Source organism: Gracilinanus agilis, chromosome 1 (genome assembly GCF_016433145.1).
Source record: "Gracilinanus agilis isolate LMUSP501 chromosome 1, AgileGrace, whole genome shotgun sequence".
Taxonomy (NCBI): Eukaryota; Metazoa; Chordata; class Mammalia; order Didelphimorphia; family Didelphidae; genus Gracilinanus; species Gracilinanus agilis.
The window spans coordinates 799095218-799118050 of record NC_058130.1 but is presented as its reverse complement, the minus strand read 5'-3'; the positions used below and the strand labels follow the sequence as shown (position 1 = coordinate 799118050).

Below are 22833 nucleotides of genomic sequence, written 5' to 3'. Positions count from 1 at the left end.
CCGCAGCCCCGCCCCTCCGTGCAGCTCCGCCCCCGCGCCGCAGCCCCGCCCCTCTGCGCAGCCGCCGCCTCGCGCCGCCCCCCGCGCCGCAGCCCCGCCCCTCCGTGCAGCCGCAGCTCCGCCCCGCAGCTCCGCCCCGCCCCTCCGCGCAGCCGCTGCCTCGCCCCTCAGCTCCGCGCCCTCCCCCCCTCCCAGCCCTGCCCGGTGGGGCGGCGCTTACACAGGGCGCAGTTTGTGGTCTCCGGACCAGGCGGCAGGCTTGAGCTGCAGGGGGCGATGCGCCCAGACAACGGAGGCCCTGTGTTGGCTGTGCTCCGCCTCCGGGCGCATGTGGCGCAGCGACGGGGCCATCAGGAAGTCGATCCCCGTCACCTGTCGGGGAAGCGGAGGCCGGCAGGTCATTGGGGCGCCCCGGGCCGGTGCCCTCCCCGGGGCGGCCGCGGGGCCTCCGGGCTCACCGTGCGGATCTTCTTCTCCTCCAAGTTTTCCAGCCTGTGCTTGGAGCTCGGGGGCTGCTTGGGGCCGCCGCCGCCGCCGCCGTCGCCGCCGCCGCCGCCTCTGGCCGTGTCCTTCCGCGTGTGGAGGGGCCGCCTGCCCACGGAGCCAGGTTTGGCTTGCGTGCTGGAGGGAGCCCGCGAGAAAGGGGGCGTCACGGCCCGGCCCGGGGCTCCACCCCCCGCCTGGGAGGGAAGGGCCGGGATGGGCCCAGGGCCGGCCCCCTCACTCGAGAGGGTGCTTCGAGCGGCAGCGCCGTTCTGGGTAAGTTGAGGCAGGAGGGGCATTCAGGGGATGCCCGCCGGGGCTGGGGCTGAGGGGGCCGGAAGCGTGGCACCCCCTTGGGAGTTGTCCCCTGGTATCAGGGGCCCCTCAGAAAACTGCCCCCACCGCCCTGTGCCCGGGCCTGCAGTGACCCCTGCTGGGGCTTCAGGGCCGCCCCAAGAGGAGAGAGCTTGACCGAAAGGCCCCACCCCCACCCTGCCAGAGCCAAGTTGCCAAGCGCTCAGGGAGGGGGCCAGACAGGGCTGAAGAGGAAGTGGAAACACGGGCGCTGCTACATTGTTGGTGGAGCTGCACCAGGAAAGTCCACAGGAGTCAAGACCCAAAGACGCAGCTCCAGCCCTGTGGGGGAGCAGCCCTGAGGAGGGGACCCACCTGCTCTTCGGGCGGTGTTCCCAGTTGGCCGGCGCTGACTTTGGCCGTTTGTCCTGCTGGCCAAAGGAGAAGGGGGGCAGCCTCATGAGCTTGGACTTCTCCAGCTCCCTGAACTTCCTCATCGTGTATATCTTCCCTGCGGGGGGCAGAGCAGGAGCTGGGCTGGGTCTCCCCAACCTGTGGGCTGGATCATGGCACCCCCCCCCCATACACACACACACACACACACACACACACACACACACACACACACACACACACACACGATACCCCTGCTCCGAGACCTCCAGACTGACCCGGGGAAGCTCTCATGGCCGTGGGCAGCCCCGACTGGCCCCGGAGCTCCCCCAAGCTTACTCTCCCACCCAAAAGTCCCGCCTCAGCCGCTGCCGGCTCTGGGGGTCCGGGAAGAGCCATCCACAGGCTGAGCCCCCTTCTCCATTGGCCACGGAGCAGCCCTGGCCAGCTGGCCCTGCCCAGGAAGATGCCCTGTCAGGAGGTGCCCGCTTCGCCCAGTGCTTGGCACAGAGTAAGCTCACAGATGTCCTCACTCTCCCCCCACCACCTCTCTCAACGGCCAGAGGCTTCTGATGGACAGAAGCCCCAGAGGACCTCCGTCCCTGAAGGAGCCTCTAAAGCCCAGTGAGCCCTCGCTGGAGGACGGAGGCCCACCGGATCATCACCCGGAGGGGCAGCAGCAGCTCCCTCTGCCCCTGGCTCTCTGGCCCCCGCTGGATGCTTCCCTTCTCTCTCCCAGGGTGCTGCTGACTCGGCTGGAGCTTGCCGTCTGCTTGGACCCCGGATCCTTCTGGCGCCCTCATTCTCCTCGGGGGAGAAGCAGGGCCCTGGGGGGCTTCCTGGGCGCCTCCACGTACCCTTCTCGCACTGAAGCAGCGCCCTGTTCTCCTCGTCCCGGATGTGCTGAGCTTGGAACAGAGGATCGTTCAATAGTGGCACCGTGACCTGGAACAAAGAGCCCGTCCAAGCCTTGGGCCGGCCGCGGGCCGCAGGGAGGGTGGGCCCGAGGGTCCCCGCTCCCGGTCAGGCTTTTCTGGGTGGCGCCGGGCTTGTCCTCCAGGACAAAGGCGTCCGTGCCCTCTGGCCCTCGGAGATCCTCGGGGAGCACATGTGTGTGAGCGTGGCAGCCCTGCCCACGGCGGCCCCACAACAAAATGTACGTCTGGTGACCCTGAGGACAGACCCTGGGCAGGGGGGCGAGAAGCCCAGCCAGACCTCGGCCCTCCCCCAGCAGCCAGCGGGCCCCGTACCTTGAAATACTTCGGGTCCTTGTTCTTCATGTAATGAGGGTCATACATGCCAGGGACATACTGGTCAAAGAAAACAGTGCCCTGAGGAGACAAGATGGAGCTCTGGAGGCTGTGGAGGCCGCAAAGAGAACGAATGCCCTGACACACCTCAGCTCCCCCTTGGGCCCCCGGAGCTGGACCCCAAGAGACAGGGAAGGGTCCTGACACAGAACTGGGAAAAGAACCACTTTGGGTAAAAGAAATGGCAGCTGGAGCAGAGGACGAGGTTGGCTGTCGGGATGTGGGTGCAGAAATGCCCTTCCTGGGATCTTAGCACGTGGCCTTGCAGTGACCTGGGGCTTCTGGGGTGCAGCCTGGAGTCCGCAGACAGGAGAGGGGGAGGTGGGGGGATGAGATTAGGGAATCAAGGGGGCTGCATGGGTAAGGGAGGAGCCTGGGACCCAGAGCCTCTCTGTTCCCCTCTTGGCTAGAGCACCCCACTGAACGCTGGGGCCTCCTTCCTTCCAGAATAGCCCCCCAGCTCCTCGGTTTGGCTTCTCGATCTGCCCCCTGTGCTCTGGAGAGGCTCCTAACACACCCTGAACAAATGTCTCTAGGCCTGGCCACGGATCATCCCCATCCCCTGACCTCTAGCTCACAGAATTCCCAGTTTCCTCCAGGCCTCAGGCTTAAGCTTCATCTCCTTGGACAGAAGTCTCCCCTTATCCCCGGATAAGGAGAATCGGGGATTGGGTGTGGGAAGTGTCTCTCTGTCTCTAGAGCTGCCTCCTGGCCCTCCGAGTTATTAAGAACGCATGTAAACACCCAGCTGGAAATGCCAACCCATCTGGAGAAGGTCGAATGTGCGGGGACTCTTGCTTCAGATGGTTATTGTGTCTCAGTTCCCAAGGCAGGCTGCCTACCCTCCTGGAGGAGAAGGTAAAGGCTCTTCAGGAATATCTCTCCACACTCCAGGTTGTTAAAGAGCAGAGGAAGAGGGAGCCGAGCCTCAAGGAGAAAAAGGATCTGAGATGGAAGAGGGAACACTTGGCCCTTGTCAGGAAGAGTGGAAGAGAGAAGAGAAGCATAAATAAGATAGCATCCTTATTTCTATAGGAAAAGCTAAATGGGATACAGGTGGAAATAGGAAGCAAAACTATAATAGTGGGGGACTTCAACCTTCTCCTCTCAGAACTAGATAAAGCAAACTAAATAAAGAAAGTCAAGGAAACAGAATCTTAGATAAAGATAGGATAATCTGGAGAAAACTGAATGAGAATTGTACCTTTTCAAAAACTGACCATTTATTAGTGCAAAAAAACTATAGTTAAGTGCAGAAAAACATCAAATGCACTCTTTTTAGATTATAATGTTTGATGTAGGAGGTCTATGGAAACAGTAAAAATAAATTGGACACTAAATGACTTATCTTAAAGAATAAGTAGGTTAAAGAACAAATCATAGGAATGTAAGATTAGAGTTAGAGTTGGTTAGGGTTACTAGAAATGCTTATATTAATAAAATAGAGAAAAACAGGTCAACAAATTGGAATTACAATTAAAAAGTCCCCAACTGAATACCAAACTCAAAATCCTAAAAATTAAAGGTGAGATGAATAAAATTGAATGTAAGAAAACCAGTAAATTAATCAATAAAACTAGGAGTTGCTTTTATGAAAAAACCAACAAAATTGATAAAACTACTGCCCCAAAAAAGAGAGAAGAAAGCCTAATCACTAGCATCAAAAATGAAAAGGGTCGATATGCCATTAATGAAGATGAAATCAAAACAATTTAGGTGAAATGGATGAATATTTACAAAAACAAATTGCCTAGACTAACTGAGGAGGAAAGAATATCTCAAGCCTGTTTAAGAAAAAGAAACTCAACAGGCTATAAATTAACTTCCTAAGAAAAAAGCATCAGGGCCCGAGGGATTTACAAGTGAATTCTATTAAACACTTAAAGATCAACTAAATCTGATGTTAAATAATTATTTGGAATAATGGCTAAAGGAGTCCTACCAAACTCCTTTTATGAAACAAATATGGTGTTAAACTAAGCAGAGCACAAACAGAAAGAAAATTATAGACTAGTTTCATTAATGAATATGAATGAAAACATCCTTAAAAAAAAAAAACACTAGCAAGGAGGCTACCAAAATATATCACAAATATTATACACATCATGCCCCAACAGAATTTATATCAGAAATTCAGAGATGGTTTAATATAAGGAAAATTATTAGCAGAATTGATTATGTCAACAATCAAAGGAACAAAAAAAATCACATGATTATATAATAGATGCAGAAAAAAGCAATTAAAATTCTTTTATTGCTAAATACAAAATAAAGTTATATTTAGCAAAATACAATACTCGTTCCTATTAAAAAACACTTCAAACTCTAGGCGTACATGGATTTTCTTTAAAATGATGAAACATATACCTAAAATCGTCAGCAAGCATCTATGTTGGGAATGTACTAGGAGCCTTTCAATTAAGATCAAGAGTGAAACAATGATTCCTGTTATCAACAATATTATTCAGTATTGTATTAGAAATGCTAGCAATGGCAATAAGAGAAGAAAAAGAAACTGAAGGAATCAGAGTGGACAAAGAATTAATAAGCTATACGTTTTTTTGGGCAAATAATACAATGGTATATATGGAAAATCCTAAATATTTAATTAAAAAGTTAGTTGAAACAAAAATTTTAGCAAAATAGCAGGATACAAAATAACCCACACAAATCATCAGCATTTTTATATATCACAAACAAAGATCTACAAAAAGAGATAGGAAGAGACACTCCATTTAAACAACCTCAAATGGAATAGAATACCTAAGAATATGCCTGTCAGAATAAACCTTGGAGCTACATAAACATAATTATAAAACATTTTTATACAAATAAAGTCAGATTTAAATAATTGGAGAAATACTAATTGTTCATGGGTGGGCAAAGCCAATATTATTAAAATGACTATCCTATCTAATCTACTTGTCCCAATTAAGGTAACAAAAAATTATTTTATTGAGCTGGAAAAAAAATAATTGATTTAGAAGGACAAACATCAAGAATATCAAGGAATTGGTGAAAAAATCTAAAGGAAGGAGGTCTACCAGATTTTAAACTATTATAAAGAAGTAATTATCAAAATTATATGTGCTGGCTAAGAAATAGAAAGATTGGTCAAAGGGACAGACCAGACATACAATAATAAAAGATTATAGTAACCTTATGTTTGGGGGAAAAAACCAAAAGATCCAAGTTTTGGGGATTTTGCGTTTTGGTAGGAATTGTTGGGAAATATGAAAAGCAGTTTGGCAGAAACTAGGTATAAACTATTATCTTACACCATCCATCAAGACAAGATCAAAATAGATACTTGACCTATCCCTAAAAGGAGATGCCATAAGCAAATTAGAAGACCGTGGAACGTATTAGCTACCAGATCTGTGGACAAGAGAAGAATTTATAAGTAAACAGACAGAAAGCACTATAAGATGTAAAATGGGTCATCTCGGTTACATTAAGTGAAATTTTTTTTATTCAAGTTAAAATAAGTTAGACAAGGGAAAGCAGAAAATTGTGGGGGTGGGGAACATATAGACAGTTTCTTGGATAGAGGTATCTCTCAGTTATGTGGAGTACTTTGTCAAATTTATAAGAACAAAAGCCATTCCCTAATGGATAAATGGTCAAAAGATGGAGAAATTGAAACTACATATAACCATGTGAAAGAATGCTCTAAGTCTCTGCTGAGTAAAGAAATGCAAATCAAAACAACTTTGAGATATCATCTCACATCTATCAGATTGGCTAAAGTGTTAAAAGGGCAAAATGACAAATGTTGGAGGGGACGTGGAAAAATAGAGAGCCTTTTAAGTGGAACCGTGATCTACTCCAACCATTTTGGAGAACAATTGGGAATTATGCCCAAAGAGTTCTAAACTGTATACCCTTTAGCCCAGCGATGCCACTATTAGGTTTGTTTCCTAAGGTGATCAGGAAAAAAGGAGAACTTTCAGGTCCCAAGATATTTATAGCAGCTCTCTTAATGCTGGCAAGGAACTGGAAATCCAGAGGATGCTCATCAATTGGGGGAATGACTGACCACATTGCTGCATAGCATTGTGATGGGATTTACTGCACCAGAAGAAAGGACAAGCAGGTTGATTTTAAAAGCCCAACAATTTGGAAAAGCCTACATGAAATGATGAAGAGTGAAATGAGCAGAACCAAGAGAACATTCCATACAGCCACAGAAATATTGTATGAAGAAAAACTTGTGCATGTCCACCTCCAGAGAAAGAACTGGTCTATAGAAACAGGCAAGACGTAATTTTATACACACACACACACACGTGGATATGTCAAATGAAACCTTAGCGTGGAGACGGGAGGGAGGGAGATAACTGGGAACTTGAATGTAACAAACAAAAAGACTGATCATGCAAAAAAAAGAGATAGAAAAGTAAAGACCTGAGGATCCTACTGAAGAGGATGGAGGAAGAAGCTGCTGGTAGAGTGAGAGGAGCTGGTCAGAGACACAATGCCTAGGAAAGGGCAGAGGGAAAAGAGAACAGGTTTAGTAGCTAGTGCTTCCCCATGCAGAGGGGGTACCACTTTGCCAGCCTGATAACAAGAAAGGTCTCTTGTCTTCTTGGGCATGTGTCCACGAGGTTATCTCAAGACTCATCAAACTGGATGGACATTCCCCACTTCTTTTTTTTTTTTTAAACCCTTACCTTCTGTCCTGGAGTCAATACTGTGTATTGGCTCCAAGGCAGAAGAGTGGTAAGGGCTAGGCAATGGGGGTCACACAGCTGGGAAGTGTCTGAGGCCAGATTTGAACCCAGGACCTCCCGTCTCTAGGCCTGGTTCTCAATCCACTGAGCTACCCCACTTCTGATGGTTCCAATGGGCACAAAGCACACCAACAGGCCTGCCAATGAATGTGGCCAGAAACCAAAGACCCTGGGGCACAGGCTGTGTGTTCCTAGCCATTGGCCACTGAAGGCTGGAGATTCCAAAGAGAAATGAGTTTGGGGAGTGAAGAGCTGGCCAGGAAGTAGCATGTGAGCTTGTAATTTCTGAACCGAAGTCTTACCATGTAGGGCCAACATACTCTTGGGCACAGATGGAGCTCATTTAACATTGGCTGGTCAGAGTACATGGCACATATCTTGCAAATGTAATCAAAAGGGTTTTCAAAAGCCCAAAGGATGGGGAGAGGGAGAAGACTGTTAGTCAGCTAACATTTATTAATCAGCTACTCTGTGCCAGGCATTGTACCAAGCGCACAGTCCCTGCCTTCGAGGAGCTCACAGTCTGATGGGAGAGACAATATTCAAACTGCTCTGTAAAGATTGGAGGGAATCTTCCAGGGAAGGTACTAGGATTGAGGAGGATCAGGGAATGCTTCCTGTAGAAGCTGGGGTGTTACCTGAAACCTGAAGGAAGCCCAGATTGGGAGCTGAAACAGAGAAGCAAGAGTATTCTTGGCGTAAGGGACAGCCAGAGAGAATGCCTGGACCTGAGAGATGGAGGGTCTTGTACATGGGCCAGGCAAGAGGCCAGTGTCGCTGGAGCAAAAGGAAGAGAGCCTGACAGCCTGGTAGAGGGAGTAAGGTGTGAGAAAACTGGAAAGACAGGAGGGGCAGGGCACGAAGAGATTTCTCTTGAAATAAGGTCTTAATCTACAAAGTCCAGTGGGAGATGCTGGGGGGGGGTAGGGGTGCCTCTTAATTTGACTTTTCATCTACTCCATGGTTTTCTTAGAAGTCCCTGGAAGGGAGGGACAGTCTCTGGTTTGCCTTTTCTTGGCTTCTCCAGGGCTTAGTACCTGCCAGGCACACAGTAAACACTTAATGAATGTGTATTCGTTGATCGGTTGATTGAAATTGCTAGAAAAGGGCAACCAAGACACAAAATGCCATGACCACACGACACTGAAGGATAAGTTGGAGAAAATGGACATGTCCATCCTGGAGAAGGGAAGGCTGGGGGCGGGAGTGGAGAGGAGAGACATGTTTCAAGCATTGGAAAGGCTGTCTGTCTTCTGCAAGAGGGATTAGACTGCCACTGGAGACCAATTTAAGCAGGATGTTAGGAAGAACTTCCCAACCATAAGGACTCTCGCCAAAGTGATCCAGAGCAGGATTGGTGATGGATTTTTCTCCTGTTCGAAGGTCTTCAAGAGCCAGTCACAGTGCCTGGCACCTAGTAGGCACTTGATGTTTATTGAATAAATGAGTGAATTATAGTGGGGATGCCTATCACGCATGGATTACACCAGAGGCTGCTGAGAATCACTTCCAACTTTCTTGGAGGCCATAAGATGCTGCTGAGGCAAACTGAGCTTGTGGGCCACCGAAACTCAGATCTTTTTCAGAACAACTACTGTCTAGCCCTGCCTCTCTTGTCTGCTCCTGGGGAAGCTGATTTTTCCACACCTAAGAACAAGACGTTCTATGTATACCTATGGAATTTCATCCTATCTGATCTAATCTAGTGATCTCCTGACAAGATCCTTTTGGATCTGCACCCTGTAATCCACTGTATTAGTGACCCCTCCCCATTGAGTGTCACCTGCAAAAGTGATCATTATGCCTTTATCCATATCTTGAGCTGCCCAGCCTCTCCCCCATTACCCCTGGACCATATCACCATTCAAAGCATTCATCAGATCATACATCACGATCTCCCAGTACCGTTTTATTGACGAATTTTAGGTAACGCTCAAGCTCCTCTTGTCTCTTTTTCGAAAAATTTCTGGATGTATTGACTGTTTCAATAATCTTCTGCTGGATAGGGTCTCTAACACGAGAAACCCACTTCCTGTACAACAATTCCCTTCTCCTTGTAGTCAACGTATCTTGGTGGTCCAAAAACGTGTCTATTTTCTAGGGAAAAGTGAGACTTGAGATGCAAATTAGCTATTTAGATAGAGCTTTTTGTTCTAAGATACAGGAAAGGAAGAGAGCTGCCTCCTCTTTTCCTCTCCTCATATCCCCAATTGGCTCCTGTGGATTTAGTGATCACCCCTCTAAGGATGATCCCCATATTGATTTATCCTGAAGCCCTAAGCCCTCTTCAACAGTCTAGTCTTGCAAATCCAGTTGTCCCTTAAGACATTTCTAAGCGTAAGTGCCATACATATCTTAAACCAGATGTGTCTACAAAAATGTATCTCAGTCTGCTTCATGAGTCTGTGTCCCTATCTCTCTCTCTCTCTCTCTCTCTCTCTCTCTCTCTCTCTCTCTCTCTCTCTCTCTCTCTCTCTCAGGAGGTGCCATGCTTCGTAGCATGGAAAAGAGCTTTCAAGTCTCTCAGAGTTGTTCCTTTTCTAATAGGCTGCTTGACGGTACAGCAGATAGGGAGGACCTGGCATCAAATCCATACTTATCAGCTGGGTGACCCTGGGAAAGTCCCTTCACTGTTTGCCTCAGTGTCCTCATCTGTAATATGAGGACTACTTGTCCTCGGAGTTAACGTGTGAAGAGTGCTTTGTAAGCCTTGAAGGGCTATGTAAATGGCAGTCATTGTTATCCTGTCGTTACTTGTTCTTGTTGCAGTTGCTGTGTACATTGTGCTCCTGCTCCTGCTCCCTTCCCTTTGCATCAGTTCTTACAGGTCTTCTCAGGTTTCTGAAGCAACCCCTCCATCACCCCTTATGGCCCACCAGGGCACTGGATCATTCCCCAGCTGATGGATACTTGCTCAGTGCCCAGTTATGCTGCTACTTAGACTGTCTCTATAGTTTTGTCGAGCTTTTCAGAGCTTGGCCCCAACCACTGGAATCCCTCAGCCAAAGCTATGATTTAGCTACACGGACCTTCTCTCCATTTTTCACACACCACTCATTGTCGGCAAGCTCTTGCATGGCCACCACACTGGGACATGTGCGTGAAGGTGTAGGATCCACTCAATCATTCCATCAGTGTATTCATACTTGGTGCAAGAGATTCTTCAAAGCCACTGGATAAAATGGGGCGGTGTGATTCATGAAGTCTATTTGGATTAGTTGAGGAGACCTGCTCCTTCCCCATAGGTTTTCTACAAAATAGCAAGCCAGTTCTTGGCCCAGGAGTCTTTACTGGCTGAAACCTTCTAGAGGAGGAATCCCTTAGTAGAGAGAGGAACAAGCCCCCGTTTTGTGGGCATCGTGAGCTGCAGAGGGCTGGAGAATTGTTGATGTCCCTTCGGGTTCTCAAGTCTAGCAGAATTCCCAGAAGAGCCGTTTGTGTGAATCAGGAGCTGGAAATCAATTTGACCTACTAAGGAAAGAAGGTTTTGAGGCTCTACAGGGAGCTTATCAGATAAGCAGCATCGTGCCTGATGGGAACTTCAGGAGCTCCCCAACGTGGGGAGAAAAGATCTTCCAAAAGCCAAGGCCCATCTTTCTTTGCCATGTGTACTCTGAAGACATGAGCTTGCTTTCCTCGAGACTTGGTTGGTACTGATGAAAGAACGTATTTGGTACCACATGTTCTCGCTTTCTACACCCCTTTCTTAAAGCTAATTAAGTCTGGCTAATTGGTATCACTTAATAATCATGAGAAGCAGCAGCTGTACACAGGTAAATTGGGAGGGGGCAGTCCTAAGCTATTGTATACCCTCCAAAAGTGTTCCACTGGCTTTGGATGTTTCCTTAACAAACAACTCTAGGGAAAGAGTGACAACTCATTTAAGGGGACACTTCATTGGAAGTGATGGAATGTGAGTGTATGGGGGGCTGGAGACTTGGGGCAACAGCTGTTTCCTGAGGTGCGGCTTCCTAGTAATAGATTCATCTGTGCAGTGGCAAGAGGTAGGTCTTCATGGTAGCTTTCCCCTCCATCCTTGATCCCCACAGTCGGTGTCAGCAATATCTGCAGCACACAGTGCACATGCCATCTCCTCCCTCTGGGGCTTCCCACAGCCAGAGCGTCCTCCTTCCTCAGTGCCGCCTCCTAGAAGTCAAAGCTTCCTTCCATGCAAACCGAAGGGCCTGCCTGCTACACAAGGCTTGCCTCAATCTCCCAACAGTCAAACACTCCTTCACCACTGGAACTGCTTGCCATTTGCTTTTCATGGATTTCATGTGGCTTCTCTCTGTACATTGTCCCCCACCTCCCGAGTGGAATGTAAGCTCCTTGAGGCAAAGTTGAGACTGCATTCTTATATTTCCAGCACTCAGGGACATTCTTGGCACACAGCAAGTGCACAATAAATGCCTTTGCAGTTGAATTTGCCTGGATGCCAGCATCTACAGCCTCTATCTGGCAGGCAAGGTACAAATTACACGGGTTCTCTACTATCCACTCACCTTCACAATGAATTTTTCTCGGCATAAAATCAATTGGACAGCTGTATCAATGTCATCTTTTGCCAGTGTCTAAAACAATAGAAGTAAAGTCTATTCAGGAATAAATCTTAAAAAAACAAAAAAGCCCCAGAATTACTGCCCTTCAAGCCAAGATATACCATCTATGGAAGCCTGGGCAAAAGTCAGAAAAGACTTCCTGGGAAGCCAGTGGCTTTAAATTTACTAAGGATGGTTGGGATCCCAAGAGGAACTCTTATCATGCTGTTGAAAGTGGATTTTTCAGAGCTCTGATTCTGTCTCATGTAATGTAGAAATACTACACAAACTGTGATCGACATATTTCCATCAAATAACTGAATGTGTCACACTTTGAGCGACTAAACAGCATTAAAATCTTTCTCTGGCTCGTGCTGGAGTACTGTCAGTAACTAGTCAACAATCCAAAGAAAATTCATGCTGGAATTTTGGCGCCTCTGATGGGGACAGCACTAGTTTCTTAGGATCACCACCTAATTTTACAGTCGAGGAAACTAAGCTAAATCGAGTTAAATGACTTTCCTGGGATTGTACAGCTAGTAAATGTCTGAAGCTAGATTTGAACTCAGAAAGATGAGTCTTCTGGCTCCAGGCCCAACACTTTATCTCTGGCCATGCCCGAGACTGATTCAGTAGAACCTAATTATACAGGTGAATCCAAAGAAAAACACTCAGAAACAACTGAATCAGCTATTTATTTGCAAGTTATCAAGAGAGGAAATTGGAAGTTTTAGTTGATAAAATGAGACTGTCTTTACACCTTGAGTATCAGAATAAGTCTTGTAATTAATTGGTATTACATAAGCAAATCTGTGTTCATTTGCAAAGGAGAAATGTGATGGAGTAAAGAACAGCTGGATTTGTAGATGGATTAGGATGTGATTGGAAAACAAGAGAAGGTAGGGATTGAGAAAGCAGTAGTGAAGGAAAAGGAAGGGTTGGATCAGAAAGTGGAAAGTGAGGAAGAATTTGTAAACTTAAAGGGCTTTAATCAAAGTCCACAGGGAAAAAGGGAAGTTGGAAACCGTCTACAGCCAGCGATAGTGTGGATCTGAAAGTCAATTAAGGACTGGCATGAATGAAGAGTTTGGATTTCTCAAAGGTCTGACACTCTCCAATCTTCTACTCCTCTGTCAGCTTTCCAAATGCCTAGTGTGGGAACAAAGACCACAGGATGTAGTAAAATACAGCATAAAAATTTAAGGAAGTTTTGAATCTCACTGAGATAAGAGGACAATAGGAAGATGTGCAAGACTGTAAAATGGAGAATTCCAAGTTAAAAGCTGGTTTTTAATTTTCTCACATCTCTAAGCTTTATTTTACTGGTTTTTATAGTCTCACTGACGGAGAAAAGTAGCTGGAAGAATGTAGCAAAACGTAAAGGCATTTTAAAATTTGATTTTATGTTGGGTTTCGTTCAATAAATTAGAGGAAATTATAGTTCCCAGCTTAGGCACTACGGACGTTGCCTTTGTAACGATGAGAGCAGTCGGATTATACTCTATACTGATCCCTGAATGAAACTAACATCGAATGCCAAAACTGAGAGATGGACGAAACCAATTTTTTCCCACCTACCTCAGAAATGCACCCAGCTGGATCATAGTTCAATGGGTAAGTTTGGGGTTTCATGATTTAAACCCTTGATATTGTTGTATGCTGACATCATGCTAATGATTCTTTGCACTGTCGTTTGGGGAAACCATTGTATAAGAAATGCTGGTAATTTTGTAAAATAACTAGAGTGGGATAACCATTTGTATGGCTCAAAAATTAGTTCCTTTTTAAAACTAAATGCTGTGAAACTATGGATTTGAGGTACCACATATTGGGAACTTTCGCCGTTGGCATTAAAAAATAACCCTCGGAACCACTGAATTGACTCTGTCTTCCTTTGATCTGGATAACGATGATAATTCTTTCATTTGGAGGGAAAAGTACAAAAGCCCTGTAAATTCTCATGATCTGTCAAGTTTGTTGGTGACTTCCCAGGTCCTCGGAATCTTCAGCCTCAGCAAAGTCCCCAAATCTCCCCAGCTCTGTGGAAAAGGAGCTACACCGTGAATAGCTAACCAAGAGGAGCTTTGTAGATTCCAAGCCAGTAACTTGGCTTCCTGAACTAGGTCCAGAGATCTCATCCATCGTCAACACTCGGCCAAAGTGGAGGAGGATGCCGACTTCTGGGTTTGCATCTGGTGATTTCTATGCTGAATTAGCTAACTAGTAATTAGCACATGGAGGAGAACTGGGCATGATTTCCCTTGCAATAGTCTGGGTCGGAGTTCTAGCTCAGCCCCAAAAGAACATCCGTCGGCCCTGGTTGAAAAGAATTTGCTTTTTGCTTTTGGAACGAATGACTCTGCAATACCTTGCGATGACAGCAGGCCAACCAAAGCCGGTGTCGTCTTGTGTTTTGAGTGACCTCCCATACACTGCTGGTGTGTCTACAGCACCAGAATGTTTAAAATCATTTTCATGTGAAGGTGTTTGAAAAAACACGTGATAGAAAGGCATGAAAACAATTTAAATAAACAAAAAGGTATTTAGTGAGGAAAAGTGGCTGATTCTTATTGTCCATTTTGAACCAAAGCATTCGCTGAACAAAGTAATCCCGCACCCCAAATCGTACCTCAAAAAACTTGCTCCAGGAGGTGTTCGGAACCTCAGTAAAACTAAATTATTCCTAATTGACTGCTCTGCTGTTCAGAGGAAAGGCTACAAGCTGCACAAAGTCTAAGTGACTTGGGAAGGCTGAGAAGATGGCTTCACGAAGGGAATGGCAGGAGCTTCTTGACTCAGTTTCCTGAGGGTGCCATTTCTTTTCTGAACAGGACAATTCTCCAGTTGGTGAATCCTATGCTTGACTCTGATACTCTGTGACTAGCGTGGCTCTCTGTTGCTTGATTGCAAAAGTCATCGATGACTCCCAATCAAACAGAGCTAAGGAGTTTTGCCCTATGATACCTATGCTGGAGCAGGCCGAGGCTTTAGCTAGAAATCTGGGGGTGCAGGTGAACAACAGCATAAAGACCCTTTCTTGAACCAGCCCCTGGAGACTGAGGGGCAACGATGGGACCCCAGGAGACCCCGGCCTCTCTGCGAGGACTCCCTGTGTCCTGGGATGATCCTGGTTCTTCTCTTCTTTTCAGAGCCCTTCATGCCCATACTGCATCTACTCTGCGTCCATGTTGACTCCCCCCTCTGAGGTCAGACAGCTTTTCCTTGGCTCTGTGCCAGGCCTGGCATCTGGGGTGTGGCGGGATTCCCAGGCAGGCCCAAAGTCCTGGATTTTCCTTCCTCGCTTTGCATTTGTAAGAGGATCTGCTGATGGGGGAATGTGGCTGGAGCCTGCGGCCCCATTGCTTCAACCCAGAGTCTCCGCTGGGCATGAAGTTCTGTGCCATCCCCAAGTGAGGTCTCTCAGCTCCCCCGCAGTAAGCCAGAGGCCCTTCTGGGTAGGAAGCAGGGCGAGGGGCCCGGCCTGCGAGGCCCCAGGCTTTCGGAGCCCCATCCACACTGCCTTGGCTTCCAGGCTGGCACGGAGGCCTACCAGCATGTCAACAAGGAAGCTTCCTTCCAGCAGGGGAGGCCGAGGGGGTGAGGAGAAAAGGGCACCTGAAGCAGAAGGCTGGGCAGGGCCGGGTGAGGCCTGGGCCTGTCACAGAAAGCAGGGCTAGAGGAAGAGGAGGAAAGGCACCCAGGGCTCAGGGAGCCAGGAAAGGCTGGGCTGCCTCAGAGAGAAGGTCTGCTGAAGAGAAGGGCCGGGGCCGTGTGCTAAAGGGCTTTCCAAGCAATAGGGAGCCATGGACTTGTGGAGGAGGAGGGGGCCCAGGACGGGCTGGGGGAGGGTACTTCAGGCAGTCCAGGAGGCGGGTCTACACAACCTTATTCCTGCACCGGCTGTCCCTACCTCCAGAAAAGCCACTGACTGTAGCTGCGGCCACTCTTTGATGCAGGAGAATCCGGAAAGATGGGAGGTGAAGAGAGGCCTCTCCATGGTCCTCAGCCCGCACAAAGTCTCTAAAAAGAGGCAGAGGGAGGCGCTCAAGGGCCTGGGCCGGGGGCAGCTCAGCCCCGAGCAGCCCGTTCCTTTCCGGGCTGGTTAAGGAGGCCCCACGGCGCCGAGAGCAGGGGACCCTGCTGGAACCTGCCAAAGAGCTTCCCTTCCGGACAGCCGCAGCCTCCATCCCCATTTTACAGGGGCGAGGCGAGAGCCAGAGCTTGGAGGAGCCTTTGCGGTCCCGGCCAGCCTGAGGGCACTTTCACTGGCCCAGCGGGTCTCCTTTGGGTGCCCCCACGAGCTTTGCAGACCCCGAAGGGATTGCCGGGGGGGAGGAGATTTAAGGGGGCGGGGCCGCCGCCGCGCCTTAGGAAGCCGGCCCGGAGGACGTGGAGAGAGATGGGAACCCAGGCCGCAAGGGGGGGCTGCCTCCATTCCCGCCCCCAATTAGCGCCGCTGCTTTCTGCCCCCCCCCCCCGTAAGGCCTCCCACAGGGCCAGAGACGAAACACGCGCGCGCGGGGCGACTCCGGGGCTAACGGCGCCTGGTGACGTCATCGAACCCTAACGGGCGGGCGGGCGGGCAGAGTGGGGTGATCCCGCCCTGCCGGCCGTCCCTCCCTCTAGAGCCGCCCCAACGATTCTCGGTGCTCACCTGCACCGTCCCGCCCCGCCCCGCCCGCTCCGCTCCCGCCTCTTCCGCCTCTGCGAAATCGCCTGGGACTCAGCACGTGGGCTGGACCGGAAGTGGAGCACGCATCGCACGGAAGTGACGTCTAGGCCTTGGCCCCACCCCCTCCCCAGTGTACGGTTCCTGCAGGCAAGTTCCGTGGCTGGGGATGAGCCCCGGAGGGAGGCCGAGCCCCGGAGGGAGGCCGAGCCCCGGAGGGAGGCCGAGCCCCGGAGGGAGGCCTCCCCCCTCTCCCCCCCCCCCCCGCATCGTCTGCGGGTTGGGACGTTGAGCTCCCTCCCCGGGCCTCGGTGTTTGGGCGGGCAGAGGGAGTGGGTCCCCCAGTCCCCCCGAGTTAGAGGGCGCTGAATTCCGGGAGGCTTTTCCAGCGGCAGGTGGTGCCCCTAGCGGCGGCCCTGCGAGCTTCGGATGTGCCCGCAGAGTCAGCCCAGTAATTGCGACCTGCCGAGGGGCTTTATTGTCCTAGTTTGAACCCAGGGGCTGGCCGGGTAAGTCTGCTGTGTGAGCCCGAGCTGGTATTGACCGGGGGCAGGCGGCTGGGGCGGGCTAGGGGGAGGCCTCCCAGGTAGGCGGGCCGCGGGGGGCAGGTCCGGAAGTCCGGAAGTCCTGCCCACCAGAGTCTGCATTTTGCGTCCGCCTCTTTCTGGGGTCTCCATTCCGCGGGGACTCCCGGAGGTGGAGCCCAGGAAAGCTTTCCCGTCATCCTGGACAGAAGGGGCCGGGCCGAAGGACCCCAAGCTGGGCCGCGTTGGCAGGATCTTTGCCGAAGGTCACCGGGCTCTTTAGGCAGGTCAGGCTACACAGAGGGAGCAAAGGAACTTCCCTGCCCAGAGTTTGCCTGAAAGCCTTTTCGCTGTGGGAGTACAATGTCCCACAATGCCCCGGGCCGGCTCCCCCTCCTCCTAATGTCTGAGGGACGAGGGCCGAAGCTTTCAATCTTCTGCAGCTTCTTCAAGCTGATAAGGGGCGGAGAATCCCTGGGAGGAGGAGGAGGAGCAGCAGCAGCAGCAACAACGCAGGGAATGCCAGGCTCCCGAAGGCTGGGGGACCAGAGACTGTTCCCCTAGGCTGGCACCCAGGTCACAAGGGGGAGCATCCATCCCTAAGGCAGAAGGATAGGACCCAGGACTGGGGCAAAAACTAGACCATCCCATATAAAGAGACAGAATTGACACAGTAGAAACTGATCTTAAACATTAGCATTTGGGGATTTAGCCAAGAGATTTTATCTCCAGAAATCAGCCTCTGACAGGAATTGATCCTTTTAGGAAATTTGATTCCTAAGTTGTTTGCAGAGAAGGTATGTGATGTGTCTGTTAAAGCATATCCTTTTGCAAAGCTCACATTAATATGGCCTCTATAAATACTCGGATAACAATATTTTACAGATGTGTTATTTGGAATTTGGGGGGTTGTTTTGAGGGTCATTTGGGGTTCATTTGCATTTTAAATATTTAGATATATGACAAACTTCCTGTGGACATTTGGGGGACTTGGAAACTACATTTCCCATGATTCCTCTTGTAATGCAGGTAGACAGGAAGTGTGATTACATAAAAGAACAGTATAAGACTCCTGAGGTCATTGGCAGTGGTCTTTTTGTATCGAGAGAGCAGAAGGTATGGCAGGCAATTTGAATTAGATCTAGCAGGCGAATGGTCATCTTATATTTTACCGACATGGCTTTAATTTAAATATTAATACTTCTATTTACATCCGTCTATATCCATTTTAATCATAACAATAAATTTCTTTATCCCAGATCCTGGAGGAAATCCAGAAAGCCCTGGGTTATAGTTCCAAGCTCAAGATCCAAACTTCAGTTGTGGTAAATTAAGGCTGTGAGCTACAAGTCATCTATTACTAAACTTCATTCACTTCTCAAAGTGTGTTCCCTAACAATTTGATAATTTTCAATTATTAACCTAATAGGTTGTTTGGGGAGATGGAAACATTAACTTTACAATTCGCATTAAGTGCTGATTATGGGAATTTGCTCCAAAAGGGAAGGCAGAGAGGGAAAGCATTTCCTCACGACCCAAGGGACACTTAGTGAGGTGGCTCCATGTACAGGCCAAAGCTGTCACTGGCTCATGCCATCGTTGTGTCATTCAAGGATTAGTAGCCTAAATGGTCAGAAGAGGTCCAGTCTGGGTTGAGCCCTAGAATTGCCTCTCTAACCATCACAGAACATTCTCTGCCTTTTGCATACTACATCACCATTGAATCCCAGAAGCCTTCTCCTTCCTTAAAAGACAAGTCTTACCCATTACAGCTCAGAGAAATTCTGCTAAGCAACAGTTTGGAAACAAACTTCCATACCCTCAAACAAGCCTTTTACATCCCTACCAGGCTGATCACTCAGTTATTCTTAACATATCACACTTTAGTCACAAAACCTGAATTAAGGAACAGGAGTTCTTACTATGGATTGAGTAGCTCCATAGTAAATATAAGGACTAAGACAAGGCCATACAGAAATCTCTTCAGGGTAACTTTCCAGAGAGAAATTCCAGAATCATTTGTGACTTTTCCAACACTACATTCACTAATTTTAGAAATATCCCTAGGTCAAGGATCCAGTTATAAGAGTAGAACATCTATCTGTTCTCTTTCATCTCTCCTTCTCCCTCTCTTTTTCCCTCAAACCCTCTGCTTAAAAAAAAACCAGAACACAACTTCCATTCACCCATCACAAATCTACATACTCAAGGTGTTAGATCAAGTCTCTCTTTCTTCTGTAGTCTAACACAACATACCTCTTCACTTTCTCTGACTCTCTGTTACCATCATAAAAATAAACATACCATTTGGTAGCCCTTCAAATGCTAATCAGTAACTCCCAAGAATTGAGTCACTGTGTCTTTAGCATAGTGCTCATCAATTATAAGTTTCAAATCATAGTACAAATCGGTAAACTGAGGTAACCACTGAGGATTGAACAAAACCTATGGTGCAGTCAAGTTTACAATGAGCTTTTGCTTACATTCAAGCAACACTTAAAGCACATGTTTTAGCAACAATTTACATAAAAGTCATATTTAAGGGAATATAAAGCATGTAGCATATTACAGGGTCTGTTTTCATTTACAAGATTTGAAACCTTTTAAGCACTGTAAACCTTAAAGCAAGCCTTTCGACAACAGGCCGCTTATCTATTTTCAAGACCAGGAAGTCAAATTTAATAATAAAGTTAGTCAACTTTAATACACCAAGATGAAAACCATTTGTGATAACTTTAAGCCCCCCAAAAAACATTTTTGATGAATTTAAACACTTAAACCTATTTGTTTAAACCTCTTAAGATGGAAAGATATATAAGGATGGAAAGCAGTCTTCTTGAGACTATAACATGGGTATTGTGCAGAGATGGCAGGGACCCTGCACCCCTTAACTCCGCTTAACTCAGGCAGGTTGTGAACAGGGAAATTCCCTTCCCCCTTCCTGCCCTTGTGACTCTCCCAGCAAAGACTATTATCCTTGGAGATCCTTTAAGTTGAGATAGACAAAGAGATACACCTCCCAGCCACACCTGGAGAGCCTAAGCCCAGAGGATCTCAGACAGACCCCCCACCCACAGAATGCCTGAGTGCAAGGAGTCACATCCACATTCTTGAAAAGGATACAAAAACCCTGGAATGGGTTTGCATGGGGGGGGGGCAACCCCCAACAGTTGCTCCACTCATGCTGCCATGCCATGTCATGGAGGACAACCCCCCCAGGGTTGTTCCACTCTTGCTGTCTTGCTGGCCATTGATCCTCTTACTAATAAATCTTTCTTACTTCTAAGCTAAGCTTGGAGTCCTCTTATTCCTGAGAAAGGCCTCCTTCCCGAACCCAGGAGTTCACCATTTGCACCCCTATAACAACTGTACTGCTAAAAAACCTGTTTTACAAGATATCCATGACTTTTCTATCAACTTTTACTTGCTTGAACATCTCCTTAAAACCTCTGAAGTGAACATTAAAATATACTCATCTTTAAACTCTTTAAGACCTTACTAATGTACTGTGTTGCTATATCAGTTCCTAAGTATCCATTCTGTCTCCTTCCTTTGGGCAAGGAAGGGCTTATTAGCTTGTGAGCAATTTACCCTAAGGCTGCCTGGCTACATTTAGGTTTTTATGACTTTAAACCTTGCCTCTTATCCCTCTTTAACAAGTGAGATCACCACAATTTAAAATTTTGCATGTATCAAAGCTTTCTTAATAAATTACTCTCTACAAGTTTTAGTTTGAACTCCACAACTTCCAAATAACTTTAAGTCCTTTAGCAATCTTTCAGTATGTAAACAACTGAATTTCAAAGCATTTACTCTTATCCCTTTCAAACCTCTGTTTAAAACAGAATAGAACCTCCAGTTTAGTTTCTTTTTACCTCAAAGCATTGCTACATAACTGATTTAATTCCATCAATATTACTCTGATTTACCATTTGTTGTATCTACTTTGCACTAGAATTCACACCTATTATTTCTTTATCTATTACTCTTATTTTCTCTGGCTTCTCCTCCTTTACCATTATTACAAAAAGAGGAAAGGTGCTATATTTAATTGCATGTAATCCGCCTATTAGATTCCTGAGCTGGTCAGATCTTCCTTGTTGATTTCATACAGTTTGCATATCATATATCCTTAACCTATTCAGGTGGAAAACTTAATCCTCTTTGTAGCATAAATGCATACATATTCTGTATCCATTCATCTTTACTTTCTAGCAATTTGAGTCTGAATACATGTTAATCTCTAGATCACGAATTCCTTCTTATACATTGTACCCATTTTAAAAACAATTCATACAACCCTAGTCAAATACAACACTGTTTAGAAATTCCATCTTTTGCATAATACCCAATTCTTAGTACCTGTATTATTAAATCCCATGCACAGATTAACCACTTTAAAAAACTTCTTGTGTGTCATATGATTACATGTTGCTAGTTCTGACAGCACATACATTAAAAATCCCAAGTTTAAATTCTAAAATAAGTTCTCCTCAACAACATTGCGACTTTTTCTGAATGACTTTTACATCTATGAAGTAGCCAGTACAGTTACTATCCGTATAGAATAAACATTCCCTCTCTGTGTCAGACTGGCTCTTAACCCCATTTAGACAATTCTCAAATTCACTGAAACACTGAAACCAAGGCCTAACAAACTTCTAACCATAAGTTTCTGTGCTCAATAAAATATGGCTAATATTTCACATTTCACTGACAAACAGTTACCACAATAAATAAAATTACATTGTACCATATCAAAAACCATTAGCAATCCTCAGCCCTTAAAATCAAATCTTAAGTGAAAAATGTCTCTAATTGTGGAGTAAAATCTCCCTTTTCTGCTCTGAATTTTTCTCTTTTTTGCTCCTTTGGGGGCCCATCCAAAGGAAGAAAGAGGAAAAGTCATTAAACAGATATTTGCTTTTGTCCTCTGCTGAGGATTTTTGACAGTGGCAAGTTCCATCTTCCATCTGCCCCTCTTTTTTGTAAGTGTCCAATTTAAGAATACGTAGAGATGAGACTGTGACAAAGACAACAATAAATAGAAACATACAACTATGTGACAAGCATGCTTTAAAAGGAAAAAATAATTGCTTTAGGATCCATGTTTAAAAGAAATATTTGCAGTGAGAAAACTCATTAAAACAGTTTCAGCACACTGCCGCTTTAACTGAGGAAGCTATGCTGAGCTCAGGTACTGTGTGATCTGATTGGCTGAGCTGACTTCCTTGCCCTCTAACTTTCCCTGTGCTTTACACACTGATAGATCTAACCTGTCTCTCTTTCTGGCTGTGATTTCTAACAAAATGCTCTTGTAGCACCTAGACAAAACTGCTATCTGTTCCCAGTGGGGATTGGAAGTGAGTCACACAAAACAACACAGACTCAACAGAAATATACAGGACATACTCTCTCACACATTCATGCACCTTGGTCTCTTCCAGTGTGTCCACTGGTCTAACCCACAAACTGGGGACTCGAAGCCCACAAGGTACCTCCACAAGGGGCTTCTCACCCACCGGACCAGGGACTCAAACCCCATGCAAGGGCCTATTAAATCTTAGGGACTTGAACCCCGGGTATAACTTCTTACAGTGAGGACTCCAACATAACAAGTTACCTCTAAATTTCTGGCCAGTTAAGATGTAGGACTCCCCTGGTTGAGACTCCCATGCCCAGCAGAGCTCCTCTCTCCCTTTGGCTTTACGGGAAACGTTTTCAGAGGGTCTGTCTGGGTTCTGGTTTGGCAATAGGCTTTTCCCGTATAAACCCTGAGACCAGAGGGGCAAGCCAGCCACTTAGTCTTACACCACGAACCTTCAAGACCTCTTCCCAGTCCCCAGCACAAGCCGTGGATTGGAGCCCACCAGACCCAAGCAGTCTCAG

General features: G+C 47.2%; 2 protein-coding genes across 2 annotated transcripts in view; both read right to left on the bottom strand.

Annotated features, from left to right (window-relative positions):
• Window positions 1-1969: 1969 nt before the first annotated feature.
• Window positions 1970-16510, bottom strand: LOC123230590. The gene is given in 6 exon segments (XM_044656722.1): window positions 1970-2341; window positions 2421-2501; window positions 9119-9310; window positions 11716-11784; window positions 15662-15769; window positions 16406-16510. Coding segments are annotated over 6 exon segments (927 nt in total).
• A 265-nt stretch (window positions 16511-16775) lies between these two features.
• LOC123230589 (protein FAM228B-like) overlaps window positions 16776-22833 on the bottom strand; it is a 30794-nt gene continuing 24736 nt past the window's right edge. The window contains exon 10 of the mRNA XM_044656721.1: window positions 16776-16882. Coding sequence (XP_044512656.1) covers window positions 16776-16882 — 107 coding nt within the window. The remainder of the gene's footprint in view (window positions 16883-22833) is intronic.